The 15310-nt window shown below is 42.4% G+C and overlaps 1 protein-coding gene across 3 annotated transcripts in view; it reads right to left on the bottom strand.

Moving 5' to 3' along the window:
• Positions 1-12345, bottom strand: part of CCDC82 (coiled-coil domain containing 82) — a 499168-nt gene extending 486823 nt beyond the window's left edge. Inside the window, exon 1 of one of the 3 annotated variants that reach the window (XM_044071220.1) lies at positions 11116-12345. In XM_044071220.1, the coding sequence (XP_043927155.1) occupies positions 11116-11697 (582 nt within the window). In that variant the 5' untranslated portion in view covers positions 11698-12345. The remainder of the gene's footprint in view (positions 1-11115) is intronic. The other 2 variants (XM_044071219.1, XM_044071218.1) reach the window with 2 other exon arrangements.
• Between the last annotated feature and the right edge of the window lie 2965 nt (positions 12346-15310).

Below are 15310 nucleotides of genomic sequence, written 5' to 3'. Positions count from 1 at the left end.
CAGCTGGACAAGCTAAATTCTCCAGCACTCTCTCTGCCCAACCAGTGCTTGGTATCCCTGCCCAAGTAGCTGACACACACACACACACACACACTTTGAGATAAGAGGTCATACAACCACAAAGACACTTTTGGGGAAGGCTGGCACAGGTCCTCCAGCTGTGCTCCTTTTACCCAGACTATACGGTAGAAATCACTGCCCCCACCCGGCTAATATCTATCAGCTACTCAAAGGTCCTTAAAAGGGTGTCCACTTATTACTGTGCAATATTATTATCCAATTGGCAGTATAACCAAGCAGTCAAGGCTTATTATAGCGACAGGATCCTTATATACATGCAATATGCTCTTAGAGCTTAACTTATCTCTACACAAAACAGCCACAGTTGAAAGGTTTTAAAAATATTTAATAAATAATTAAAAACACAAGACAATACTTTCTACTACACAGTGCTAGTCAAGAGTTCAGAAACCACAGAGAAATACTTAAAGTAGTTCAGTAGTACAGTTCTGACACAGAAAAACAGTCTAATCTTTCCAGTTCCTAGCTTTTTCTAAAAGAAAACACAAGTCTTAGATAACTTACATATGAGCAAGACCGAACTGCGAGTTGGATGGTCAAGACAAAAATGCTTAATTCCTTCTGATTCTGTTTAAATTGCTACTGCAGTCCTTGTTGCCATTACACCATTTCACACTTTCCTGGTGTTCCCAGGCTAACAGATACTACATAATTATCTTGCACCTGCAGGAAACTTTATCAATAAAAGACATCCCACATGTAAACTCTAGTAAATTATTCCTTAAGTTAAAACAATAGGCAGGATGCTTCACTCCAGACTCATCAACTCCAAATTCTAACTTCAAAGGGACAGACATAAAATAATTTTAACTTCAAAGGACAGATAAGAAATGCTTGACTAAGCTTTCTTTACAGCACAGGGCAATGTTGCTACATTGTTTCAAGTTCAACATTTCACAGTATTTCTTTCAATTAAGAAAACAAGTCTGTAATTCAACATTCATATTTACAAATTATAGGATTTTCTACCTGGCTAGGCTGGCAGCCTTCACATTTATCTTCACCCAGTCTTCACAGGAGTCCCACAGGGTGCAGTCCTGGGACCCAGCTCTGTTAGAAATGCTACATCAAAAGAAATCCCAATCCCTCTGCACAACACGCTCCAGAGACCTCAACCTCATTACCACAATCAACAGAACATGCTGGAGGGACAGGTTCATAACTCAGAGACTGCCCATACTATAGAATAGACTTCCCATACATGTCAAGCAGAGCACCTCACTGGACCTCCAAGAGAAATCTTGATGAGTGCATGGAAAATAGAAAATTCACGCCGGGGATCACACCAGTGGCTCTACTCAACAGAGGCACTAGGAACTAAGGTTGGGTGGCATGATGCCAGGGTAATCCTATGGGCTAGGCTTGTAAAGACTCCAGGGCCATTAGCCTAGTACACACCTATGAACCTATGTGGACCAACAAAGCGCTGTCACTATACTCACCATCTTACAAACTGCTAAGAGGTGACCTGTGTCTGGCATACAAGGCATCTTAAAACCCATTACTGATGAATTTATTGCACATCAACAAGTCAAATGGCATCAGAAAAGTACAGTTTTGTACCTACCATAAATGTAGATGTTCGAGGATCTCCATTGCTGCAGTCCTGACTAATGGGTACTCCGCTGCCCTCCATCGGCCCGAATACCAAAGGGCTAGATCTGGCGTCGGTCATGGCGCCCGAGACTGACGTGGTGTCAGTATAAATGCGCATGACCGACACCATAACTTTAGTCTTTCTTGCCTCAGATGTCAGAATGCAAAAAAAAAAGAACACCACCCAAAAACCCCAATCTAAAAAGAAAAAGGGGGTAGGAGGGAGGGAAAATTGGACTGAAGCAATGGAGATCCTCGAACATCTACATTTATGGTAGGTACAAAACTGTACTATGTTCGCTGCCTCCCATTGCTGCAGTCCTGACTAATGGGTAGAATCCCAGAGCAACGGAAAAAACAAAAAGGGAGGTCGGACAACTAAATAGCCTGAGGAGCTGCAGACATGCCCTGTAAGACTGCAGTGGCAAACCCAGCCCTAGACTTAGAATAAAGAGGCAAATGATAATGCTTTGTAAAGGTATGTACAGAACTCCAGGTAGCTGCCTCTAGAATGTCTTTAGTAGCTACCCCTCTTAAAAAAGCAGTAAGCAGTAGATGTGGCCGTAGCCCTAGTAGAATGAGGCCTGATCCCAACTGGAACTTCTTCACCATGATGAGAATAACAAAAAGCAATACAATGGCCAATCCACTTGGAAATAGTTTGTTTCGAGACAGCTTTTCCACGGGAAGTCACAGCAAACGAAACAAACAACTGATGAGAACTTCTGAACTCTTTGGTTCTGAACAAATAATATCGTAACTGCCTATGTACATCCAAAGAATGCAAAACTTTTTCCCCTTCAGTTTGGGGGTTAGCATAAAAAGTAGGCAAATGTATAGACTGGTTCAATGCCACATTAGAAACCACTTTAGGCAGAAAAGTAGGATTAGTACGCAAGGAAACTCTGTCCCTGTGAAAAATCAGAAAAGGTTCCACTGCCATGAGAGCCTGTAATTCAGATACCCTTCTAGCAGAAGTAACAGCCAACAAAAAAGCAGTCTTCCAAGACAACAACTTCAAGTCAGCCGTAGCTGCAGGTTCAAAAGGAGGCAGAGTCAGCTTCTCCAAAACAAAATTAAGATCCCAAGTAGGAGTAGGAGCCCTCCGTGGGGGTCTTATATTCTTTGCCCCTCTAAGAAACTGTTTAAGCAATGGATGTGAAAATAAAGGAGGGTCACCATCATAGTGAGCAGAAATAGCTGCAGCATGCACTTTAATAGAAGAGAAAGACAAACCCTTGTCCAATAACATAGTCAAATATTGCAATGTACAACTCAAATCAGGCAATGTGACATCAAAGCCTTTAGCTGAACTCCAAAGAAAAAATCTCTTCCATTTATCAGCATAAACTTTGAGTACTAGGACGCCTGGCTTCCAAAAGAACATCCAAAACTTGTTGAGGGAGCTGAAGGCCCTCATTCTCTAAAACTGAATGTGCCAGGCTGTCAGGTGTAGGGATCGCACCCTGACATTGAGAAAATGATTGTTTTCTTGAGACAATAAGTGAGGAATCCGTGGTAATGGCCAAGGGGCCCCTGAATTAAACTCCTCAACAGAGGGTACCAATGCTGACGAGGCCAATCCGGTGCTATAAGGATCATGCACGGTTTGTCCCTCCTGACTTTCAACAGGACTTTTGGAAGAAGAGGCAGAGGAGGAAAGGCATACACGTGAAGGTTGCTCCAACTGAAGGATAGTGCATCTATTTTCCAGGCTTTGGATGAAACAGCCTTGTGCAAAACAGAGGTAGTTGGAAATTCAGAGGAGAAGCGAACAGATCTATGTCTGGAGTTCCCCAAGCCATGGTCAACTGACGAAACACCTGAGGATCCAACTTCCATTCGTGAGGATCCACCATTTGTCTGCTCAGAACATCTGCTAGAATTTTGTTCCCTGGCAGAAACTGTGCTCGAAGAGTGATGTGCAGATCCAAAGCAGTTTCCCATAACAGCATTGCTTGTCTGCAAAGAGGGTAAGAATGAGTTCCCCTGCTTGTTGATGTACCACATGACAGTTGTGTTGTCTGTTCGAATCAACACTAGTCCCGGCGAAGCAGATCCTTGAATGCTTTTAAGGCAAATTGAACTGCCAGCATCTCCTTCATATTGATATGCAAGTGAAGCAACTCCGGGCGCCAAAGGTCTTGAATCCATTTTCCTTTGAAATGAGCACCCCAGGCTGACTCCGAGGCGTCTGTCGTTAATATCTGACTTGCCTCTGGTTGGGTCACAGAGAGTCCCTTGTTTAGGTGACATTCCTGAGCCCACCACACAAATTCCTTCTGGATGCAAGGAAGAATCCGAATGACAGTGTCCAAATCGTGGCTGTGTTGAGTCCAAACGCTTTTGAGATACCATTGTAGCTTCCTCATATGCAGTTTGGCATTGGGAAGTACTAGAATGCAAGATGCCATGAACCCCAAGGCTTGAAGGACTGATAGCTGTAGGAAGTACTGGTGAAGATTTCTTTGTTTGTCCGGGGTAAGAAATGCCATCTGAGTCGCTGTATTCAGACTCACACCCAGAAAACACATCTCTCGTGAGGGTACTAGACTGGACTTTATTTCGTTCACAGAATACCCCAGGCATCTGAAAACTGTCATCACACACTGCAGATGTCGAAGTAGTTCGTGCTTGTCTTGAGCCAGTATCAAACAATCGTCCAGATAAGGATAAATCTGAATTCCCCGTAGTCTGAGAAAAGCTATTACTGGAGCCAGGACTTTCGTGAATACCCTGGGCGCAGTAGACAAGCCAAAGGGCAATGCAGAGAACTGATAATGCAAATTCCCAGTCCGAAACCTCAGGAATTTCCTGCAACTGGGCCTGATAGGAATGTGGAGATAGGCCTCCTTGAGATCCAAAGTCACCATCCAGTGATCCCTGCCCAGCATAGGCAACAGCTGTTGCAGTGTTAACATCTTGAATTTCGGAATTTCTAGAAAGGTGTTTAGAATGGATAAATCCAGAATGGGCCTCCAAGTATTTCCCTTCTTTGGCACTAAGAAAAGACGGAATAAAACCCTGTGCCCCTTTCCAGAAGGAACTTCCTGTATAGCTCCCAACTGGAGCAGAGAAGAAACCTGTGCCTGTGCTTCCAATTTTGCTGATGAGGCACATCCGCATACCGTTGAAAGGCGGGAAAGTGTGAAAATAAAATTTGTAGCCTCGAGTTACAATGTCCAACACCCATTTGTCCTGGGTAACCAAATGCCAATTCCCGTTGAAAAGTCCCAGTTTTCCGCCCAGAGGAGCTGCCAGCAAAGCAGAGTCCAGCAGCCGAAGACACAGGTCATTGGGTCTGCTTCCGAAAGGACTGACCCTTGCCCTCCCCAGCAGAAGGGGTAGAGGAACTCAAAGACCTAGAAGTAACAGGGCCCTGAAAGGAAGCCCTACCTCTACCATGCCTCGACTTGCCTCTAGAACGAAAATCCGAAGAGGGAAAAGACCATCCCTTAGCAGGCCAATTCCTATTGAACTTAGGAGGCTGAACCTGTAAAAATTCCTTAACTGTCTGCATAGATTTAGCTTTTTCCTCCATTTTTTTCAAAACTAATTCCACAGGAGGGCCAAAAAGAACATCAGACTGCAAAGGAGCATCCATAATACAAGCTTTAACATGCTCCGACAAGGACTGACCTTTAAGCCAGGCATGTCTGCGAACAACAGAACTAGTAGCAGCCACCCTGGAAGAAGCTTGTAAAGCATCAAAACCACACTGCAGAGAATGCTTCCCAACCTGGTCTGAAGCATGCACTAAATCCTGAAGCTCCTTACAGTCAATACCTTCAGCTAAAGCATCCACTTTACATTTCAATTGACTTAACAAAAAATTCTGATACTTGAGCATATGAAACTGACAATTCAAAGCCCTCATAGCCAAAGTAGAAGAGGTATACAGTTTTTTACCCCACCTATCCAGGGCCCTAGCATCTTTGTCCAGAGGAACTGGATACTTAACCACAGAGGCCTTAACGCCCTTGGGGCCTTGAGAAATAGTTTCAGGATCAGCTCTAGGGCTCTTAAACAAGTACTTGTGAGCTTCCGGAACCCTGTAGTATCTATCTGGTTTAACAGGGGCAGGAGGCAGAGAATCTGGGTTAAGGGTAGCCTCAGAAAACACATCCTGAACAACATCCAGTACAGGAGGAATAGCCAAGGGCCTGTGCTGAGGCAAAAACAAAAATTCTCTGAGCCTTTTACGAGAATCAGAATAATCCTGGCCCTCCCATTTGAAATGTTCCCTCATGGAATGCAAAGTTTCAGAGAAAGAAAAATCTTCTGGAGGGGACGCAGAGGGAGAAGCATCCTCAGCTTCCGAATCAGAATAGGGAGGGAAATCCCGAAGGTCTTCCACAGAGGAATCTGACTCAATGGAAGACTGAACCAAACCCTCCAACTCTGTCTCTACCCTGGGCCTCTTCTGAGGGGGAGGCATGGAACCCCTAATTAAAGCAATCAAATCTTCAGCCATCTTCAACATGTGCTTCCTAGGAGCTGGACCCTGGGGAAAAGCACCCGCAGGGGCAGATTTAGACTTAGAATGGCCTCTGCCTAGAGAAGGAGGAGGCTTAACCACCCTACGAGGGGAGGGAGCCACAGACAACAAGAGGAGCACCCTCAACCTGGCCTAACAAAGGAGAAGCCACCCCCTGTAGTAACAAAGGCTCCCCTTGACACTCAGGCACACTGTCAGAAAGAGCCACTGAAGCAGCCAGTGGTTCTACAGGACTGACGTCCGGAGCGGACGCCTCATCCTGCTTGGACCGCAAAGACTTTTCTTTGCGCTTCTTAGAAGAGCCAGTCGTCGGAGAATCCGACGGCATGTTGTAATTACAACGTTTACCAAACACCAGCCTAGCACAGTCCAACCGACGCTTAATAGCACGCTTATTAAAAGTAGCACAAAAGCGACACCCAACAACGTCGTGCTCAGGCCCTAAACAAGGAATGCAGAGTGAATGGTAATCCCTATGAGGAATCTGTTTCCCACAAGAAATACAGTTATTAACTTTTTCTGACATCCGACAATACTGAGACAAGAAAAAGACAAAAAATAAAATGTCCCCAATGGGGTACTTAGCCCAACTTGGTCTCCGGTCTGAAACTCGAAAACCGACAATTCCAGAACGCCGAACGGCACTTGCAAATTCTGCTTCTGCTCAGGACCATGCGGCAAGAAAGACTGAAGTTATGGTGTCGGTCATGCGCATTTATACTGACACCACGTCAGTCTCGGGCGCCATGACCGACGCCAGATCTAGCCCTTTGGTATTCGGGCCGATGGAGGGCAGCGGAGTACCCATTAGTCAGGACTGCAGCAATGGGAGACGACGAACATCACTCAGTCTAGGGAGGTAAATCTCTCCTGGAACACCAACAAAATGGTTTGGAGGCACAGGTGTATCTTGCAGAGAAACTCCCCATCCACATAAAACAAAGTTCTTTCCTGACCACATTCAAGCACAATTTAGAACTCTAGATGGGAAATAGAAAATGTATCCCAAGACTGCACCCTGTACTACTAATGGACAGAGGCAGCTCCTAAATGCTTCATTCCATGCAATGGACTGCCCAAATAACCTACGGCATGATCTCATCTATTCTCAGAGGTAATATATAATTATCTACCTTACTATGGGTAATGCCATACTATAATCAAATGGGATAGGTTATTTCAAGCACAAAAAGGAAATTGGTTAGGCTTAAAAATGGCCCACAAGGGCAGCTAGCCTAGCACTTACCTAAAAAATTATAAACCTATAAGAAATGGCAATGGCTGAGATGGTGAAATCAGGGAACACAGATGTGACCAGTGGGACCCTCAAGAATCCATTCTGAACGAAATAGGTCAGAGGATGGAATAGGGCAGCTAGCCTAGCACTTACCTAAAAAATTATAAACCTATAAGAAATGGCAATGGCTGAGATGGTGAAATCAGGGAACACAGATGTGACCAGTGGGACCCTCAAGAATCCATTCTGAACGAAATAGGTCAGAGGATGGAATAACAGTGATTATGAAAACGGATCTACTGTAACTACTGCCTTGGACAAAATGTAACTAAGTAACAACGTGGATAAAGGCAAAATCTACACGTTTACTGCAATAATGCTACAGTAAAGCAAGATATCAGATGACAGGTACAGAAGAGGAAAACTGCACACAGACCGTTGTCATTCATAAAATGAATAAACAGCAAATAAGGGCCAGTGACAAGGGGTGGGAGTGCAGCCTTACGGAACTGAAGTCAAAACTTCACTGTAGGGGGCTTTTCTGAAGCTACGTTTGAAATGCTGTGTTGCAGGTTCTGATCACTCAGGGGAGTGCATTGAACGTTAAACAGTACTAATCAGCTGTCATGAAAAGAGATTTCAAAGGTTAAGAATGCACACCGGTAAAGGTGGTGGGTGGGTTGTGACCTAAAAAAACAGAATGAGGAGATCTTGCGAAAGGGAAAGGACAGCATAAGCAATAAATGCGAAGGAAATAAAATATTTTCGTACAGACGACAACTACAGGAAAAAGTTGAACTCTGGACAAAATAGCTACAATACATGACACACGGCCATACTAGACAAAGACCAAGTATATCACCCATGTATTTTCCCATACCTCTCAACCTCTTACTACAAGAAATCCAGACACTGGCCCCAAAACAAGGGCACTTTTTAAATATTGCGCTTACAAACATGGAAAGTTGCTAGATTAACAGCGTTTGCATTAACGTGAATTTTCGGAAGGAAAAGAAGTTTGAAACACAAATGTGCAAAGGCATTGTATAGACTTCGGTCCTCAGTGATTTGTCAAAGAACCACAATTTTATGAGAAACAGACCAAAAATATGAGGCACAAATCTGGACAGTTGAGATGCATGTTCCCCACCACTAACTTCCTAATTAGTGTTCAGTAATGGAATTAGTCTGACGTGAAAGGACAAATGTAACCCATCATATACAGAGGTCCTCAGTAGAAGCTAATTTAGCTTCATAAACTTGTAGGGTTGCCACCTGTCAGGAAATCTTCCTGATAATCAGGAAATCTGTGTCTCTATCAGTAAATCCAGAAATCAGGGTCTGTGTCAGGAAATCCAGTTATGGTGAGCAAGTGAAATGTATTTTGAATCATTCTGAAAGCTTACAAGCTCCTAAGGTATGGTTTGTAAAATATTCACTGATTCACTTGGATTTCTTGCGTTCAGATGTTGTGTAAACACATTCATTGTTGGGGTTCATGTTTATATACATGAGTCTGTGTGTATGGGGGGGGGGTGATTTGTGTATATATCTCTGTACACAAGAGTAACAAGTTGGACAGTATTTCTTTCACTTTCCATCACAGTCAGTAACAGCACTGCACACAATAATTGACTGTCTTTGGTGGTTTGGGTAGGATGTGTCAGAAAGGAGCACATTGTTGGTATAATGGCACAGTGCACACTGCTGCCATCTAACAGTGCTTGTCTGTCTGAGTTCTTGGCTATGACTTTTCTCTCTGGAGTCTGCATGTCCTCCCTGTCTCTGTGTGGGTTTTATTTAGGTGATCTTGTTTTCACCAGCACCTCAAATGCATGTCACAGGTGAACTGATCTTGTTCCAGTTTACCAGTAGAAAACATGGTCTGTGTGTGTGTGTGTGTATATATATATGTGTGTGTGGGGGGGGGGGGGAGTAGTATTAGCAGGTGTATACAGTTGCAAAAAAAAAAAAAAAAAGAGACATAAAATGCATCACAAATCAGCACTTGTGGGGACCATCATTCCTTGCTGTATAGGTGGCCTAGTATGGTCCTCTGCATGGGGACCCTCACTTTGCGTAAAGCTAACCTTGACGACTCAGAGGTAAGCACAAATAGCAATACCTAGGTGGGAGTATAGTGGGCATTATTTCTTTAATTTTCCAAGCAGTAAAATGTCAAAGGTGTGCACAGAAGCATTCTAGCCTGTGTTTGGCCGGGGCAATGTGGCAACTATTTCTTTAACTTTCTCAAAAGTCACACCTCAGACATATGCAAAAAAGGTCACTAAAACTTATCTAGGCCAGTGTGGAATGAATTAAAGTGTGTTGTTTTTTTTTTCACTTTCGTCATAATTGAAACTCGTTGTATATACACGTGGTAATCTTCTGGGATAGGGGAAAGAAGGCATGCTGCATATGTTCAGCTGATAGGAATGGGTTGAAATACATTGTTGTGCTGTATTTGCTTTTAAGCGTTCATCGTAGTTTGATTTCAAGGGGGTACATATAAAGTGTCTATCTTTTGGTGTTAGGGCAGAAGAGGCATGCAGTGACAACAGTTGTTTATAATGTAGGACTATGGCCATTTGTCTTTTCATTTCATCCCAATTTAACAACAGAGGGGTACACGGAAAGTAATTATCTATTTTGGGGTAAGGAAGAAGACAGTCATCCCAGATATGACTTATGTGCAAGCATTTTCAGCTTACAGGTAAATACTCCCTTAGTTTATTGGTAACAATTGTGCTATAGCCTTTGAACATTAAGCACTTAGGATTATAGCTAAGTACTAGGCTAGCTGCCATTGTGGGCCATTTTAAGCCTAACCAGTTTCCTCAAAGGCGAGAATCAAACTATGTACCTTGTGTTTTGTGAGATAAACACCTTAACCATTATGTCATCTCCCAACCCTGAACATAATTTCATTACCTCTATGCAAGAAAAAGAATAGTTTCTTTCCTTAGAAATACATTTTTTCAGGCCATCATTGGACCAAAGGTTACATAAAAAAGCACTAAAATGCACCTCAGAGAATTTAAAACCCCAACACTTCTGGAGGTCTGTTGCCCCCCCCCCCAATAACCAGCTTAATTACATTTTTTCCTATACAGTAGTTACAGTATATTTTGTCCACTTAATGTGTGTTGATCACATGTAGCAAAAAGCTTTCAATAGAAAGTGTTAAAAATCAAAAGTAGTCTGGTAGTATGAGGAGGCATGGATGAGAGGGGAACAAGGGAGCAGTGGGGCGTGTGCCATGGTGGCAGTAGATAGCAGGATTGGAAGTGCCGTGGAACATTTTCTTAGTGTGCCATAGCATATAAAAATGCCCACACAGTCAGTATAATTGGCATTTAAAAATTGGTTCATCTGGCTATGGCTTGCTCAGAGGGAGTATGGCTGCCTCAGGAAATGGTTATAGTTTCATTATGCAGGGGGTGTGGCTTATTTGTCAGGAAGTGGAAGGATGCGAAGGTGGCAACCCTATAAACTTGTAGAAGGAAGAAGGGCTATGAATGTGGGCGTGTCTTGGGGCGGGACTGCTGCCTTAAACCTGAATGACGTCAGACAACCGTCATCCACAAGAAAACAAACATGACCTGGTTATTATTTTCTTTAAATTTTAAGTGGACAAAGTAGTACTTAAAAACAATATAATAAGTACTACCTTTAATACATCCAAAGCTTACAAAAACTGTACCTCATAGATGCCACTGCTGTTACTTGGTCTGCTTCCGCCCAGAGCCCGTTTCTTTGCTGAAAGTTCCTTAAGTTTTGACAACCGCATGCTTTTTCTTTTGTTCGCTTCCTCTTTTTCAAGTGCGGCGTCCTCCTCTTCTGTGTCAGAGCTGACCTCCATTGGTTTTTGACCCTCGTCTTCTTGAACCAAAGCACGGCGACGTTTACTGCGTACTTTCCTGACAGGAGAGCATACATCACTGTCTGAGTCAGTGTCACACATTACACGGCTGGAAGGCCTCTTACGTCTGGCCGGTGTAATGCTTTCATTGTCTTCTAAAGACTGATCTGCAGTGGTGTCATTGCTTTGACTTGTTTCATCTTTTGGAACTGCGTCACTACTTCTGGCTTCTCCATCATCTGATTCAGATTTTTCGTACTCTGATACACTTGCACGTCCTTCCTCATCATCTTCCTCACTGTCAAGTAAGTGAACCATCGCGTCTTTCTTTGTCCGTTTCCAGTCTACTCGAGACTTCCATTCCTGCGGTTTACCCCTTTTTCTCATTTCATACTTTTTAAGGCATGAAGCTGGGACCTCCATTGCTATACGAGATCAACTTACTACGAGAAGAATGATTTCGGCTTTATCAACCCATGGAAGGTTTACAGAATGCTAATACAATAGAGTGAAATTACAAGTTGGCCTATAGTTGTCAAATTTTAAGTTTGTTTTGAAAGCTCGGCGTCTTAGTATTCGCTTAAATCTCCACCCATTTCTACAGTGACGAGATTCACTGAGCGAGAAGTAGTTCCTTAAGAAGAGTAATCATCTACAAAATTTGGTGTGGCAAATGTAAAACATTGAGCATATGCTGAAGATACTAAGCTATTCACAAATCCAGAAACAAGCGTTTCAGTAACCGTGAAGAAGCAAGGGGACACTTGCTATTCATCGTGGCGAAGATTAAATCAATTTTAAAGGAAGGCGTAGTTTCATTAAGTGTTTATCTAATCACCCAATGATACGCACGGGAACTTGAGTCTGCATATTTTACTTAAAACAAGAAAAACATGTTAGTGTTCGTAGGCAGTCGTGTAAGTTCACAACGCTGATTTGCTTTACGTATCTCAGCATCACGGGATATTGGATGTACTTACTCATTTATCTTTAAATTTGGCGCCCGGAAAGTGTGGCAAAAGTGAAGTGTCTTAACTCACAACCGAGTTTGCGCAGGAATGGGCGTGCCCGCCGTGACATGCCGGAGGGCGGGGATTAACAACGGCAATGGGCAGTGATTGACACGCAATGCAAATATAACGGTAAATCCGTGCCATGTATGGCATGGGATTTGGTAGCGCTGTAGAGTACCGATCGCCCCTACAGTTTGCTGATTGAACTGTAGGAGGTCGCCTGTCAAAACACCGATTTATAGTCGTTGTGAGTAATCTGGTAATGTAGATCTGGAATTTTGATCTTGTGGTCCTGATTGGAATGCCAGTAGAGGAAATTAGAATACTTCTGTAGGAAGCGGGGGACGGGCTGCTTTTTTGAAAGACTTTCTTACATATCTCTCAACTCCAGGTTTTCTAAGAATGTCCAGATTTCTGCCTAATTTTTGCTCTGCTCCTAATAAAATTTGTGATTTTATGGCAACTCACAGAGAAAAGAAGTGACTAATGACGCATATTTGAGTTTTGGACTTCACATCCTTTAGCTGTTAACACAAAGCCTGTTACTCTATAACTTCTCAAGCTTATAGGAATATGTAAAATTTGTCCCTGTTTTGGGGCATTTGTCCCTTCCATTAACTTAAGCTTTGTCCAGATTTGTCCCTTCCATTAACTTAAGCTTTGTCCGGATTTCTTGCAGTGACAGGTTGAGAGCTATGCTTATTTGTGAGGATCTTAGGTAGCAGTTCCTTAATATTTTATCCCACACGAGTCCTCCGTTCTCTGTGATATGACCCAATTTATCCTCACGGAGGTAATATATAATTATCGACCTTGGCATGGGTAATCAGTTGAAGTAGCTTCCATGAGAATACTTTAGTTCAACCAGTGTTGGCAGCAGTCAGACTGCTACTGAAGTATTTTGTTTATCAGTTCAGTCAACAAACTTCATTCCTTTACTTGGCTGTTTTTTAAACCTTGCCATCCCTTTCTTATGTTACTTTAACATTCTGCCAGTGACACTTCTCTCTCTAATAGACATGGGCAACCTGTAAGTGGTTAATCTCCCAGCCCCATGCTTACAGTTATCAAGGGTATCAGAGATTTGGGATGCGATGGCTAGGCTTAAAAAGGCCGTTGTGGTTGTTAGGTTCAAGCTGAAACAGTGGATCAGGATGTTGTGAGTGTCTGTATTTTAGCCTAAGTTCATGAAATAAAGAAATAGGCACATGCTAAATGTATGTGTTTTCTTGTTAACTGGATAAACAGTACTTGCCTTTGGACTTTTGCTGAAATAAAAAAATGTTTTGATTTCACAGCAATCGCATCTTTTTGTGCACTCAAATCTTTTTGTGCAATTAACTTGTGTTTCGCATATTGCAAATACTACCTTGTGTTATGGTGGCATCTTTCAATCGGTGGGCGGTGCAGTCAAAATGCTCACAGGTGGGGTTTGGGTGGGGCTTGCTACTGCACATCTGGTGGGTTAATACACTTCAATTTCGCCAAAAGTGTATTGTTTTGCTGAAAATTCAGACGAAATGCTGCACGCCCTGTCATTCTGTGTAACATAGCAAATGTATCCGAAGTAGCTCCTACTTAGCAAGGTGGTAATCACACCTCTCAAGTGTACCTCATTACGAGGAACGTACTTCATTTGGGGTCTTAAAAAGTTCATGTTCCTCAAAGCTCCACATTCAAAGAGTCTGTCACACATTCAGTGTTAGGAATTTTTGTAAGTGAAATCCATGGTAAATCGAAATTAATCATATTAATTCATTAAAAGATCATCTTTATAAGTAAAGCCAGCATATTTTAACCATCCTATGAGCTTCCTAGTTGAAGTTGTTAGTAAGCCATTAGTATGTGTTCCACATTATGAGGGCTAGTGTTCCTCATTTTGGAGATGAAATGTTGAGAGCTATGGGGTAGTTGATATTGCTGACATTATTTTGTACTTCATAGCTACTGCAATATTTCTCGACTATCTCTGATTTGGGCTCATTAGAATTAGACTTCTTTTACTTCAGAAAGTGCATGTTTTAGTTGTTCAGTGTTGCTGTTTTGTTAAGTATATTTGTTTTATAATTCTATTGTCACATATTGGTTTTAGGGTTGCCGCATTTTCAAATGCCCAAAGTGGGACATTTTTGGTACAAACATCAGATTTTGCAGGGCAAAAACATATCCGCAGCCAGTAGAAAGGACAGAACTTCACTTTTTTACCTCAATAAAAGCTTATTCTTGTAACATGGTAGTTCCTTATTCTGTTTCTTATAACATTTAGGTGTTTCAGATACAGAATAACTGTTTTATGCAACTATTACATAAAATATAGGAAATAATTTTGCCCTAAAATCTCAGGACATTTGCCATTTTTGCAATTTTGTTGCAGGACACAACTGCCCGAAGAGGGACTGTCCCTCGCAAAGTGGGACAGGTGGTTACCCTGATTGGTTTTGTATTAGAACATTACCCCACCAGATGTGCAGTAGCAAGGACTGCCCAAAACCTCGCCCACTACTCTGAGCATAACGTTTAAAGTGCTTTGAATAAACCATCAAACAAATCATTGTTTTTTTTGATGAAAGCGCTTAACTATTGAAATGTGCTTTGTTGTTTCAATTAAAGTGGAGTCTTGATGGCCACTGGGTGCATTTTTTTTTTTGGTTATTTACATTATGAATTCACATTCTCTTTGAAAATCTTGGTCGTCTGATGTCATTCTGCTAGCCCAGACCAGTTGACCTTTTTATCACCCCTTTTCTGAGAGAATGTGAATCCATAATGGAAATGTTTAGAGCCGGGGGTTACCCTTTGAATTTATTGACTGATGTACTGGCAGAAGTCACTGAAGCTAGAGAATCTAGGTTTGCCCCTATTTTGGGCAAAGACCTCCCTTCTCCCGATTATGTAGGTCAAGGCAAGAATGTAGATGGGGCTTCCTACCAATCTGCTTTAATCATTACATATGATGGTGAAACTAACTTGGTGAAACGAATTAATGAGTGGAACAAATTTGCAACGTTATCAAATTTAAATGG

Source organism: Protopterus annectens, chromosome 5.part0, assembly GCF_019279795.1.
Source record: "Protopterus annectens isolate FY-2018-M chromosome 5.part0, PAN1.0, whole genome shotgun sequence".
Classification (NCBI taxonomy): domain Eukaryota; kingdom Metazoa; phylum Chordata; order Ceratodontiformes; family Protopteridae; genus Protopterus; species Protopterus annectens.
Note: the sequence above shows the minus strand (reverse complement) of the source record. Positions and strands in the feature narration are given on the sequence as shown.